The sequence below is a fragment of the Podarcis filfolensis genome (genome assembly GCF_964270895.1).
Source record: "Podarcis filfolensis genome assembly, chromosome: 13".
Classification (NCBI taxonomy): Eukaryota; Metazoa; Chordata; class Lepidosauria; order Squamata; family Lacertidae; genus Podarcis; species Podarcis filfolensis.
Genome location: NC_139615.1, coordinates 6,049,185 through 6,063,421, shown reverse-complemented (window position 1 = coordinate 6,063,421; position 14,237 = coordinate 6,049,185). Strand labels below are relative to the sequence as shown.

General features: G+C 47.6%; 1 protein-coding gene across 2 annotated transcripts in view; it reads left to right on the top strand.

Annotated features, from left to right (window-relative positions):
• Nucleotides 1-11,390, top strand: part of RNF31 (ring finger protein 31) — a 38,369-nt gene extending 26,979 nt beyond the window's left edge. Inside the window, exons 15-22 of one of the 2 annotated variants that reach the window (XM_083580830.1) lie at nt 1,208-1,297; nt 2,426-2,540; nt 3,361-3,479; nt 3,980-4,096; nt 4,229-4,286; nt 5,518-5,614; nt 7,199-7,373; nt 11,002-11,390. In XM_083580830.1, the coding sequence (XP_083436956.1) occupies nt 1,208-1,297; nt 2,426-2,540; nt 3,361-3,479; nt 3,980-4,096; nt 4,229-4,286; nt 5,518-5,614; nt 7,199-7,373; nt 11,002-11,055 (825 nt within the window). In that variant the 3' untranslated portion in view covers nt 11,056-11,390. The remainder of the gene's footprint in view (nt 1-1,207; nt 1,298-2,425; nt 2,541-3,360; nt 3,480-3,979; nt 4,097-4,228; nt 4,287-5,517; nt 5,615-7,198; nt 7,374-11,001) is intronic. The other variant, XM_083580831.1, reaches the window with a different exon arrangement.
• Nucleotides 11,391-14,237: the final 2,847 nt, after the last annotated feature.

Sequence of the window (14,237 nt, the reverse complement as noted above, 5' to 3'; positions counted from 1 at the left end):
GTTCTCGGCTATTCTTGGTTACAAGAATCTGCCTAACACCGAGCGAGGCCTTTGGGGCGTGTAGCTCAGGACTGCCTGCACTGGCTGTCAGCGCCTCTCCAGGATTTGGGTTAGGGAGTCCCTCCCAGCCCTACCTGGAGGTGCCAGGATTTGAACCCGGGACATTCTGCGCACAGAGCAGATTGTTCTACCCCAGAACTACGACCCTTCTCACTACAGTGGTACCTCTGGTTGCGAATGGGATCCGTTCCGGAGGCCCGTTCGCAACATGAAAAGAACGCAACCCGCAGCGGCGCGTCTGCGCGTGCACGGGTTGCGATTCGCCGCTTCTGCGCATGCGCATGATCTCATTTTGCGCTTCTGCGCATGCGCGAGTGGCGAAACCCGGAAGTAACTACTGCAACACGCTCTACGTGGGGCTACCTTTGAAGGTGACTCGGAAACTGCAATTAATCTAGAATGCGGCAGCTAGACTGGTGACTGGGAGTGGCCGCCGGGACCACATAACACCGGTTCTGAGAGATCTGCGTTGGCTCCCAGTACCTTTCCGAGCACAATTCAAAGTGTTGGTGCTGACCTTTAAAGCCCTAAACGGCCTCGGTCCAGTATACCTGAAGGAGCGTCTCCATTCCCATCGTTCAGCCTGGACACTGAGGTCCAGCGCCGAGGGCCTTCTGGCGGTTCCCTCATTGCGAGAAGTGAGGTTACAGGGAACCAGACAGAGGGCCTTCTCGGTAGTGGCGCCCACCCTGTGGAACGCCCTCCCTTCAGATGTGAAGGAAATAAGCAGCTATCCTATCTTTAAAAGACATCTGACGGCAGCCCTGTTCAGGGAAGTTTTTAATATTTAACGCTGTACTGTTTTTAACACTTGATTGGATGCCGCCCAGAGAGGCAGGGGAAACTCAGCCAGATGGGCGGGGTATAAATAATAAATTATATTATTATTATTATTATTATTATTATTATTATTATTATTATTATTCCGCATCGCCACGAGGCGTATCCTGAAAGAACGTAACATGAATCGGATGTAACATGAGGTATGACTGTAATAGGCTTGTTTATTCCCCACCTGTCACCACCTCCTCAATTGTGACAAGTGTCCGGCTCTTCTAAGAGCCTGGGGTCGGGAGAAGGGACTTCCAGGATGCCTTGCGATCACTTCTCCCTTTCGCTTCTCCCTTCCTTTTCCTCCTCTCTCTAGTGCTCCTTCGGCTTCATCTACGAGTCTGAGCAGTTGGAGGCCAAATGTCCGCAGTGCCGCAAGAGCTTCTGCGTCCAGTGCAAGCGTCAGGTGGGTGGGGCCGCTTCCTGCAGGGTGGTTGTGGAGCAGCGAAGGGGCTGCCATTGTGCTGGGAGCGGCTGTGTCTTGCGAGGAGCCTTGGGGTAGCCATTTGGGTCCATAGATGTCTCTCACACAAACACGCTCTCTCTCTCTCCAAGCCTCGTAGTTGCTTTGTTCTTCCCAGAAACCCAAGAAGCCAGTCCATTGTTGAGATCAGGGGATAGATAGATAGATAGATAGATAGATAGATAGATAGATAGATAGATAGATGAGAGATAGATAGATGATAGATAGATGATAGATAGATAGATAGATGATAGATAGATAGATAGATAGATAGATGATAGATAGATAGATAGATAGATAGATAGATGAGAGATAGATAGATAGAGAGATAGATAGATAGATAGATAGATAGATAGAGAGATAGATAGATAGATAGATAGATAGATAGATAGATAGATGATAGATAGATAGATAGATGATAGATAGATAGATAGATAGATGATAGATAGATAGATAGATGATAGGTAGATAGATAATTTATTACGGTTGGAGACCAGCTTATAAAACACACTTGGGGGTTCAATCCCAGAAGTAAAACAAACATTTAAGACAATGTACAACAATAAATTTAAAATTTATAAATGTGATAAGCGTATAGACACCGGCCTCTCCGGGTATGCCCCGCGGAGGACTTTACGGTCTTCAAACAAAAACATATTGGAGGTCCCGGGCCACAGGGAGGTTAGGCTGGCCTCAACCAGAGCCAGGGCTTTTTTGGCTGTGGCCCCGATTTGGTGGAATGCTCTGTCACAAGAGACTAGGGCCCTGTGGGACTTGACATCTTTCTGCAGGGCCTGCAAGACAGAGCTGTTCCACCAGGTCTTTGGTCAGGGCACAGCCTGACTCCCTCTCTCCTGTAATCCTCATAGAACTCTAGCCCAATGGTTGCCATTAATTTGATTCTGAATTGATTTTAGAATGGTGTTACTTTTATTGCAGTTAGCCGCTCTGAGCCCAGCTTCGGCTGGGGAGGGCAGGATATAAATAAAATTTTATTTATTATTATTAAGAAGAGAGGGCAAATGTTGGCGCCCTCAATTCTTTCTCCTCTTTTCATCTTTCCTGGGCCAGTGGGAGCCTCAGCACCAGGGCTTGACTTGCGACGAGTTCCTGGAGTGGAAGCGGACCAACGACCCTGAGTACCAGGCCCAGGGCTTGGCGGTCTACCTGCAGGAGAATGGAATTGGTAAGGGTTCCTGTTTACCAGAAGGTTGGCTGTTCAAGCCCACCCAGGGGCAGCTGTGCGCAGGATTCCTTCATTCTGAGGAAACCAAAGCACTAGGAAGCCCTAGAGTCTCCCACCGCTTGTTGATCAGAGTGGCATGTATCAATCGATCAGAATCATAGAATCGGAAGGGACCGTGTGGGTCATCTAGCCCAACCCCTTGCGATTCAGGAATCCTTTGACCAATGTGGGACTCAAACCCAGGACTCTGAGATTAAGAGTTTTGGTTGCTGCGTCCTGGCAGGGGCAGAGCCTTTTGTTATCACCCAAAAAACCCACCGGCTGGCAGAAGGAGAGCGAATAAAGTCTAAAAAGGTAAAGGGACCCCTGACCATTAGGTCAAGACGACTCTGGGGTTGCGGCGCTCATCTCGCTTTATTGGCTGAGGGAACCGGCGTACAGCTTCCGGGTCAGGTGGCCAGCATGACTAAGCCGCTTCTGGCGAACCAGAGCAGCGCACGGAAACGCCGTTTACCTTCCCGCTGGAGTGGTACCTCTTTATCTACTTGCACTTGTGTGCTTTCGAACTGCTGGGTTGGCAGGAGCAGGGACCGAGCAACGGGAGCTCATCCTGTCGCAGGGATTCAAACCGCCAACCTTCTGATCGGCAAGTCCTAGGCTCTGTGGTTTAACCCACAGCGCCACCTGCGTCTAGCCCTCGATAAAAGATTGGCCAACATCATAATTGTGGCGACCCTCAGCAGAAGGGACGAGAGCAGCAAATCTCCTCCATTTCTCTCTTCCTCCTAACCCTCCTCCTTCCCTCTCTCCCTCCTTCCAGCGTGTCCGAAATGCAAGTTCTCCTACGCTTTGGCCCGCGGAGGCTGCATGCATTTCCAGTGCTCCCAGTGCAGACATCATTTCTGCAGCGGCTGCTACAGCGCTTTCTATGCCATGAACGTAAGGGAGCGCCGAAGGGCACTTGTTGAGGGGTTGCTAACTGGGGGGAAGGCAGGCGGCGGCTCACAGAAGGCCGGATTCGACTCATGGACTTCTGGTTGCCGATCCCCTGGACCCAAACACTCGTCCTTGTTAGAGGACCAGGGCTAAGGAAACATCTTGGGTACATTTGTTTGTGGTGTCTCATGTTAACGGAAAAATCCGAGGGCTCCCTTGGACAAAAACAAAGACACCAACCAGGATAACTTGGAGCAAAACAGCAGCCTGTAGACTTGGCCTTTATTGATCTGTTGCAACAGGATGCTCCCCTCACTTGCAGGAGAGAGAAAGGACCCAGAAAAATGGCCCGCAAGGCCTTATAAAGACTTTTGAAATTGCCACCCTGTAGATCAAGACCACCCCCAGAAACATCATACATACATCACAGAAGGGGTGTAACCTAAGACCACCCCTCAGATACATCACATCACACACGCTTTCTCTTGCCCTCCCGTCTCCAGCAGAAATGCCCCATCGCCGAGTGCCCTATAAGGCGGTCCCTCCACGGCCACCACCCTCGCGACTGCCTCTTCTACCTCCGCGACTGGGATGTGCCTCGCCTCCAGCGCCTCCTACAGGTCAGTGTAAGAGCAAGGCATGATGGGTCGGGCGCAGGAGGGAAAAGCAGAGGGCGGGGGGAATATATGTGGGTGGGGAAGGCCGCACGAGGTGTCCCTTTGGAGTTCACGCTTGACATCTCCCCATCCCAGGACAACAACATCGTGTTCAACACAGATCCTCCGGCCGGGACCCGCGCCACCCCGGGAGGTGAGTGCTAAAGCGCTCCTGCATTGCGGAGGGTTGGACTAGATAGCCGCCAGGGGTCCCTTCCAACTCTGTAGCTTCTCTGACTCGTGGGGAAGCCTGGCTTGCCGAGAGCATGTCTGCGTTCTCTGTCCTTACTTGCTGATCGATAGATTTTTTGATAACCTAATTTGCTGGGGGGGGGGGGGGTTGCAAAGGCTTGTGGGTAATGTGGCACGTCAAGGAGAGAAGTGGTTACCTGTGTGGTGGACGGCCTTTCCTTTCCTCTTTTAACGGTCCGTCTTTGTGTCACAAAGACGAGCTTAATCGTCATGGCTTCAACGCTGAGGACCCTGGGATTTCTAAGATTTTGTGTTTTTAGGGTGCTAAGAATTCATTGTGGGGGATCCCAGACTCCTCAAAAGTTGTATGAACCACATAAATTAGAAACATTTTAAAAATACTGAGCGCTTTGAAATAAATAAAACAGTACTTAAATTGGGTCTAGCCCTACTTTTGGACGAGCGGTGAGGGCAGTTTTATTTAAGCCGGTTTTTTCAGAACCTTTGTTTTTATCTGGTATGTCCCACAGAGGACCTTACAGCCTTCAGATAAAAACATCTTGGAGATCCCGGGCCACAGGGAGGTTAGGCTGGCCTCGATCAGAGCCAGGGCGTTTTCGGCCATGGCCCCGATCTGGTGGAACGCTCTGTCACAAGAGACTAGGGCCCTGCGGGAATTGACATCTTTCCGCAGAGCCTGCAAGACGGAGCTGTTCCACCAGGCCTTTGGCCAAGGCACAGTCTGACCCTCTCCTTCGGGAATCCTCACAGAACTCTAGCCCAATGGTTGCCATTAATTTGATTTTGAATTTAGAATGCATTTCAATTAATTGATTTTATGTAAACTGCATTACTTTTATTGTTGTTAGCCGCTCTGAGCCTGGCTTCGGCTGGGGAGGGCGGGATATAAATAAATTATTATTATTATTATTATTATTATTATTATTATTATTATTATTATTATTAATATTCTCTTGCTGTGAGTTTTTAACTCCCGCTATATTTTGCTTCTTAGTTTGGGGTTCTTTTTTTTTTTTTTTTTTTTGAACTCCTAAATCTCATTTTCTCCTGTATCGCTTACACCTTCTTGTCGGTGTAAGCCCCCTTGGTTATTTCTGCGAAATGGCAGGGATGGACAAACAAACGCTAAACTTAATACGGCGATACCGTCTTCCCCCCTCCTCGAATTTCAGGCGGATGTCGTGTGATGGAGCAGAAGGAGACCATGAACGGGCTGAAGGACGAGCCGTGCGGGAAGGAAACCCAAGCTGGCTACGCTGGCCTTTGCCAGTGAGTGACGCCATTTTTGTGAAGGGCTGTAGGCTGGTTTCTGTAGTTGCACATCCCTCTCTGGGAGAGTGTGGGGTGTTTTGGGGGGTAGTCCCTCTGGTGGGGGGACACATGGTGCTCCTTCTGGGATATTTTGTCCACTTTTGGTCCCCATCCTGCTCTCGGCTCTCACCTGTGGCTCCTAGAAGCTGTCAGGATGTGACCCCTGGAATGGCTTCGACTGGCCGGCTAAACCAGATGTGGGGAGCCGGTGGGTCTCAAACCCTCGGGGAGTTAGGGGCTTCCCCTGCATGCAAAGATAGGCTCTGGGAGATTGGGTCTAACAGTCAAGATGGCCGTTTCTGCACGTAGAGCAGGCTTCCTCAGCCTCAGCCCTCCAGATGTTTTGGGACTACAACTCCCATCATCCCTAGCTAGCAGGACCAGTGGTCAGGGATGATGGGAATTGTAGTCTCAAAGCATCTGGAGGGCCGAGGTTGAGGAAGCCTGATGTAGAGGAAAGTGAGGGGCAGACGGGGCTCGTCCATCGGGGAAGGGAGTTTATCTAGGAGAAGGAAAGCTCTGATCCTGAACCTCCATCACTTTGTTGCTGCTAATGCAGCCTTTTAAGTTGTTTTTAAGTTGTATTTTAATTAATTGTTTTTATATCTGGTGTTAGCCGCCCTGAGCCCGGTCTTGGCTGGGGAGGGCAGGGTATAAATAAATTAAATTATTATTATTATTATTATTATTTATTATATTTTGTTTTTGTTTTTTATATAATTTTTTATTGATTTTCCAACATATATCAAAACACAACACAGCTGACAGTACACAAACAAACAAACATGCAAACACGTATAATTTCATATCCTCTTTTTCTTAAACCTTGTTTCAACGACTTCCCCATGCCTCCCTTTTCTGCATCCCTGTTTTAAATTTTCCCAGCAACTCCTAATTTCAATTACTTATAATTCACTTTCTTTAATCCTTTTTCTCTTACCCAATTATTTGTCACTGCAATTCTGATTTACATTACCCATAACATTTTAACACTCATTAATTTTACAACAGTTCTTAAGATAAATTTTAAATTTCTTCCAATCTTCTTCCACCGTCTCTTTCCCTTGGTCACGGATTCTGCCAGATATCTCAGCCAGTCCCATATAGTCTATCACCTTCGTCTGCCACTCTTCCAGCGTGGGTAGTTCTTGTGTCTTCCAATACTTTGCTAAATATTTATTATTATATTTTGACTTCACCCCCAGAGGCGCCATCCACTGTCTCTCGAGACAGACGGATGCCAACAACGTCCGTCTCTTATCCTCCGTCTGGGCGAGTGAGAGGACTTGCCACAGGCCCACGGACAGATTAATTCACACTTTGGGCCCAAAGCGAGGCGGTGTGACATGGGGGGGAAGCTCTCGGGGCCAGATAGAGAAGGTCGTAAGCATTGACGTTCCCAGTTCCCGTGTTACGTGATCGCCGAGAGACTTGGAGGGGTGGACACGGAGGGGTGGCGTGGCAGAGAGAAAGGGGCCGATTTATTGTGCGGCGTTAAGGTGGCCGGAGCGCCGCAGTGATTGACGTCCCCCCTGCTCCTAGGGCACACTACAAGGAGTACCTGGTCAGCCTCATCAACAGCCACTCCCTGGACCCAGCTGTCCTCTACACCTTGCAAGAAGTGGAGAATGTCTGCCGGCGACACTCCCCTGCTGCGATGCTGCCACCTCGGGCGCCGGCCGAGGATGACGAAGCTTATCGAGGGCGTTTGGTCAAGGTGAAAGGAAATTATCTGAGGTTGGGAGGGGTGGGGGTCCCTGGAGTTTGTGCTGGGAAAAGCTTGAGAATTCCTTTCATGTTGTAACTGACTTATTTTTATTTCAGTGGGTTAAGTACTTAATTCGTTCCTGAGGTCCGTTCTTAACCTGAAGCTGTTCTTAACCTGAAGCACCACTTTAGCTAATGGGGCCTCCTGCTGCAGCCGCGCCGCCAGAGCACGATTTCTGTTCTTATCCTGAAGCACAGTTCTTAACCTGAAGCACTATTTCTGGGTTAGCGGAGTCTGTAACCTGAAGCGTATGTAACCTGAAGCGTATGTAACCCGAGGTACCACTGTATTTGTAAAATTATATCCCACTTGATTATCAGAATTGTAGGGTTGGAAGGAACATCCAGGTTATTCTAGGCCAACCTCTTGCAGTGCAGGAATCTCTACTACAGTGGTACCTCGGGTTACATACGCTTCAGGTTACACACTCCGCTAACCCAGAAATAGTACCTCAGGTTAAGAACTTTGCTTCAGGATGAGAACAGAAATCCCGGGGCGGCAGTGGGAGGCCCCATTAGCTAAAGTGGTACCTCAGGTTAAGAACAGTTTCAGGTTAAGAATGGACCTCCGGAATGAATTAAGTTCTTAACCCGAGGTACCACTGTAGATCATCCATGGCAGATGGCCGTCCAACCTCTGCTTAAAAACGTATGAAGGCAACCCTGTTTAGGGAAGTTTTTAATGTTTGATGTTTTATTGTGTTTTTAATATTCTGTTGGGAGCCGCCCAGAGTGGCTGGGGAAACCCAAGCAGATGGGTGGGGTATAGAGAATAAATGAAAATAATAATTGTTATGGTTTTATTAATTGTTATTATTACCGTATTTTTCACTCTATAGGACGCACCGGACCGTAGGAGGGGGAGAACAGGAAAAAAAAAAATTTCTTGTTCTCCTCCTCTAAAACAAGGTGCGTTCAAGAGCAGGGCGGGGAACAGCGCAAAGGCTGCGCACAGCCTTGCCACTGCCCCCCGAGCTAGTGGGGCTGGCGGTGGGGGGAAGCGCTGCTTCCCCCCACCGCCAGCCTCAAAGATCCCTGAAGTCTTTGGAGCGCAGTTGCACTCCAAAGGCTTGAGGCTTCAGGGACATCCTTTGTAGCCTCCGCAGGGCAATGGGGTGCCTTCATCCCGCTGCCCTGCGGAGGCTTTGCGCAGCCACCCCGAAGCTAGAACAGCTTCGGGCTGCCGGCTGCTATCCGCAAGCCTTGGGAGCAAGCCTTGGGCGCAAGTCAGTGCGCACCCCTCTCTCTCCCCGGGCTTCAGGCAGCTATCCACAAGCTTTGGGAGCCTGGCGGGAGTTCCCGCTGGGCTCCCAAAGCTTGTGGATAGCTGCCTGAAGCCCGGGGAGAGAGAGGGGTGCGCACTGACCCCTCTCGCTCTCCAGGCTTCAGCGAAAGCCTGCATTCGCTCCATAGGACGCACACACATTTCCCCTTCATTTTTGGAGGGGGAAAAGTGTGTCCTATAGAGCGAAAAATACGGTAATTGAAAACCTCCAAGGAAGGAGAGACCACCACATCCCAAGGGAGACTGTTCCAGCTCAGTTGGTAGACACTTAATCTCAGGGATATAAAAAGAAAACAAACCTCAATGCCATTTAGAAAAAGAATAAAACTATCAGCAAAAATATTTATGAGCCAACTATTTAAGATATTCCAAAGAATAAAAAATAAATAAGATCCACGACAAGGTAAAAGCAGATTAAAACACACTTAAGCATTCTACGTGTCTAGGTAAAAGGTAAATGGACCCCTAACCATTAGGTCCACTCATGGTCGACTCTGGGGTTGCGGCGCTCATCTCGCTTTATTGGCCGAGGGAGCCGGCGTACACCTTCCTGGTCATGTGACCAGCATGACTAAGCCGCTTTTGGCGAACCAGAGCAGCACACGGAAATGCCGCTTACCTTCCCACCGGAGCGGTACCTATTTATCTACTTGCACTTTGAGGTGCTTTTGAACTGCTAGGTTGACAGGAGCAGGGACCGAGCAATGGGAGCTCACCCCGTCGCGGGGATTCGAACCGGCGACCTTCTGATCAGCAAGTCCTAGGCTCTGTGGTTTAACCCACAGCGCCACCCGTGTCCCTTACGTGTCTAGGTAGGCTAGTCTAAACGAAAAGGTTTTTAGCAGGCGCTGAGAAAGTGACGCAGTGATGGCGTCTTCGTGATGTCATAGACTTATAGAAATGCAGAGCTGGCCAACAAGACAACGACAAGAACCCGCCAACAGCATTCAGATCAGTCTGTCTGACCTGACCCAATAACACACACACACACACAGACACACACACACACCCCACTTGCACATGAGAACAAATTTCAGTACAGCCGAACAAAGACAGCCAACCACACCCTAGGTCAACTCCAACCTCTCTCTGCACCAAAGGAAAGGGAGCAAATAGTAGAGAGAACCCACACAAGTGACGCTGACGCAAAACTACACTAAGTAGAATAGAAGCATTGCCACCCCACCCCACCCACCGTTCCCCCCTCCACCTCGTTCCCCCTTCTCTTCCTAACGTAACACTAATATCTCAACAAACGAAACTGATCTGTAGAAAATGTAACTTGAAAAAAGAAAAATTGCGCATACTTTTGTAAACCAAGAAATCTTTCATAAAAATATATTAGAATTACCCCCCCCCAAAAAAAAAAGTTGGAAAGGGACCTGGGGGTCATCTAGTCCAACCCGCTGCAGTGCAGAAATATCAACAGGCAGGGAGTTCCAGCTGCCACACATGAAATCAATTTCTTACAAATGAGGTATTGTGCGGCAGTTGCTGGTTCTGCAGATCGAAGCAGTCGAGGGGGAATATTGGGGTTTCGGCAATCTCAGAGGGGAACTGGTCCCAATCGACTTTAGTTACTAATCGTTATGCCATGAACTCGAACCCGGTACATCTAAAGCGCCAAAGGCCAGGGCAAAGAGCTTGGGCGCCAGCATAGGGTGAGACCTGCGTCGCCAAGGTTCCTGACCCACCTCTGGGGGGAGGGAGCCCCACAACTTAGGGGCTCCTTTACCTTTTTTTTGTATAATAATTTTTATTAAGTTTTCCATTTAACAATCCAATCATATCACATTAATTATTCCAAATTTTACCAATACCATAAAGTCCAAATATTTTGCCAAATTATAAATTTTTGTTGGGGGTTCCCGTGCTTTGAGTTCAGTAGGGTCCAATCATCTCATATTTCTGCTGCTTTTAGTGTTCACCAGTCCCATCTTTCAATCTTCTTGTTGTTATCCTTTTTCTTCTTAATAGCCTCTGAGTTGTTTCCACAGGCGAGCTAAAGTAAGCCAATACTATGCTTCTGTGTGAACTTTGTAAGGCTCTCCCTTTTTTTAAAGCTGGTAAGTCTTTTGTTTGCAATAAATCCTCACACGCTGATCCAAAAGTCCTCCTCGGGTGGCAGACGCCATGTTTCTCAGTTCCGATGAAATAAAATCTAAGCGTTTGCTCATTAATTTTCCCAGACAAGTTGCACCATAAATTAGCCTTTTCAGGGAAGAATTGCCAAGTCGAACTTAGAAGAGCCTTTACCTAACCTCCCCTCCCTTTTGTTTCCAACCTGCTACAGATTCTGATGGATCAGGAGCCTCTGGGGCCCCAAATCCCGCGCCGGAGGAAGTAGGCGGCCCTCGCCGGCGCTGAGAGGACTCGGGAGGCGCGCGGCTGCAGTCTGGCTCCCTGTTGCGGAGAGTTTGTCTGGGGAAAGCTGAGCGAAAGCAGGCCTTGCGTCTTCTGGAAAAGCCTCCTCGCAGGGCAGGGCAGGAGGAGCAATGTTAATATTTCTTAAAAGTCTTTTTATTTGGAGTTTCCGAGGTGCCTTTCTCAACGCTGTCTTCCTACTGCTCAGGGATGGGACCGGCCACGTCTCATTGGTCTTGAGACCCGACCCCCTTCCCATTCTTTCCTTCTCTCCCCGTCGCGACTCCGAATAAACCGTTCTGTGTTTTAAAAGAACAATCACAGTGTGATGCTCCTTTTTTTTTGCGGATGCGGGCACTGCCCTTCTCGGTCCCATCTTTAATGCTTTCCCAGTTCCCGTAGTTTATGTACCGTATTTTTTGCTCTATAAGACTCACTTTTTCCCTCCTAAAAAGTAAGAGGAAATGTGTGTGCGTCTTATGGAGCGAGTGCAGGCCGCGCAGCTATCCCAGAAGCCAGAACAGCAAGAGGGATTGCTGCTTTCACTGCATAGCGATCCCTCTTGCTGTTCTGGCTCCTGAGATTCAGAATATTCTTTTTTCTTGTTTTCCTCCTCCAAAAACTAGGTGCGTCTTGTGGTCTGTATTTACTATTCCTTTAGAGCAGCACACCCAACTCTCAAAAGACAGCAATCTACTCACAGTATTCAAATTCTGGCTGTGATAGACCCATTGTCCTTGCCAGGCAAACTTGTTGAGCTGTTTTTGGGGGAGGCAAAGTTGTTGAGCTGATTTTCTTGTTTAATAAAGTTTATTAAAACAATAGTAATCTTAAAATACACACAAAACAAACATACAGTACAAGCATTCCAAAAGAAAAAAAGAACTTAATTACATACAGAATAAAAAATAGTAAAAGAAAATAAACTCTCGACTAAACCCATTGTACTATTTTGCATTCAATTTTTTAATACAGTTTCTTATTAATATTTTTCTATATCTTAGTTTAAACTTTTTCTAACACTTCCTTTTTTTTTAAGGGGAACCAAAGTTGTTGAGGTGTTTTTTTAATTTCTTGGGATGATCGCTCAGGATCGCCCCACAAGCGACCGATAGATCGTGATCGACCTGTTGGACATGCCTGCTTTATAGCATTTGTACGTCGCTTTTCGGCCAAAATGAGGCTCCCAGAGCATAGCTGTCAATGTTTCCCTTTTTTAAGGGAAATTCCCTTATTCCAAATAGGATTCCTCGCCAGAAAAGGGAAAAGTTGACAGCTATGTCCCAGAGCAGCTTACACACAGTCAGTTGAGACAAGAGGGTCGATGAAAATCTGAGAAACCACGACACACAAGGAAAAACGGACAGGGAGGGAAGAGGAAAACAAATCAAACTTGGTCCCCGATTCTTAAAACAACCATTCTTATAAAGGGCAGCCGGCACAGTTCAGGGACAGGAGGCGCCTGACGGAACTGGTCTGTCTCTCCCTCTGAGACAGCAACTGATTTTCAGAAGCACTGTCTCTGACAGGGGAGGTATATTTCACTATTTATTGGCCCCCGACGCTCGAGGAAGCTCCGTCCTGTGTTTCTAGAGGGTCAGTTTGGTATTCGGCAGGAGGGTCCCTTAAGAACAGGACAGTCTCGGGCGGGAAACGGTCTCACTCTGGTTGCCGCACTTCAGTAAGGATATTACAGAGCTGGAAAGGGTTCAGATATCACAGAGCTGGGAATGGTACAGAGCTACAAATTGATCAAGGGGCTGGAAGCAGTTCCTCCCTGAGGAAAGATGATAACATTTGGCACTTTTTAGCTAAAGCTAAATACATTTTTCCCCCCTAAAATTTTATTGATTTTTCACATTTTTCACAGACGGAAAAGCAAAAACAAAACACACAAGAAAGACAATAAACTAAACACACAAATTATTACTTCAAATACGTTTAAGGCACATGGCTCCCCCCCTCAAAAAAAAAATAATGTGGGAACTGTCATTTGCCCCTCTACAATTCCCAGCACCCATATCGAACTACAGTTCCCAAGATTCTTTGGCGGGAGTTACATGCTTTCAATGTACAGTGTGTATGGAGGCTTAGGAAAGATGCATTTAAGGGGGGGGGGACATGACAGAGGGATATAAAATTTGGTGTAGTGAAAGTGGCTAGAGAGATATTTTTCTCTCATAGTTTTGAGATTCAGTGGGGTCATCCAGTGAAGATCAATGTTGGAAGAGTAAAGGGAGACAAAAAGCAGAACTTATTCACACACACACAAATCTACAGGTGCAACTCGGAAAATTAGAATATCGTGGAAAAGTTCATTTATTTCAGTAATTCAACTTAAAAGGTGAAACTAATATGAGATAGACTCATGACATGCAAAGCGAGATATGTCAAGCCTTTATTTGTTATAATTGTGATGATCATGGCGTACAGCTAATGAAAACCCCAGATTAGCAATCTTAGAAAATTAGAATATTAAATGAAATCAGCAAAAGAAGGATTGCAAATAGAGCAATATTGGACCTCTGAGAAGTAGAAGCATGCAGTACTTGGTTTGGGTCCCTTTTGCATCAGTTACTTTTCCATCATATTCTAATTTTCCGAGTTTCACCTGTACACACACGATGTTAACTGGTGCAATTCCCTACCACAAGCTGTTGGGGTGGCCACTAACTTTGGCCGCAAGACATTCGAAGCAATGTTATACAACATTAAAGAGCTATGGATCCTGCCCCGCATAGAATCCTGGGAACTGTAGTTTTGTTACAGGTGCTGAGCTACAATTCCCAGAGTGCTTTAGCAGTCATTAAAATTCAGAGACGACCGTACATTAAAACCGCCACATTACTGCAGCAGCGCAGTTTCAATGTGGCATTAGGAAGGTTTGCCTCTCACAGGGCGACAATTCCCAGCACCCTCAACTGAAACTACAGTTCCCAGCATTCTTTTTTCGGGGTGGGGATGAACTTTGAAGCATGCAAACTTCACCAACCGCCATGCATTTAAAACAGATCTCTCTCCCCCCATAATCCTGGGAGCTGTAGTTTGTCAGAGGTGCTGAGGATCCTAACTGGGTGGGGTGAACTATAGTTCCCACACAATTTATTCATTTTTCTGGAACAGGGGGAGTCATTTGCTGTAAGGGTGCTTTTAAAATTTGTTTTT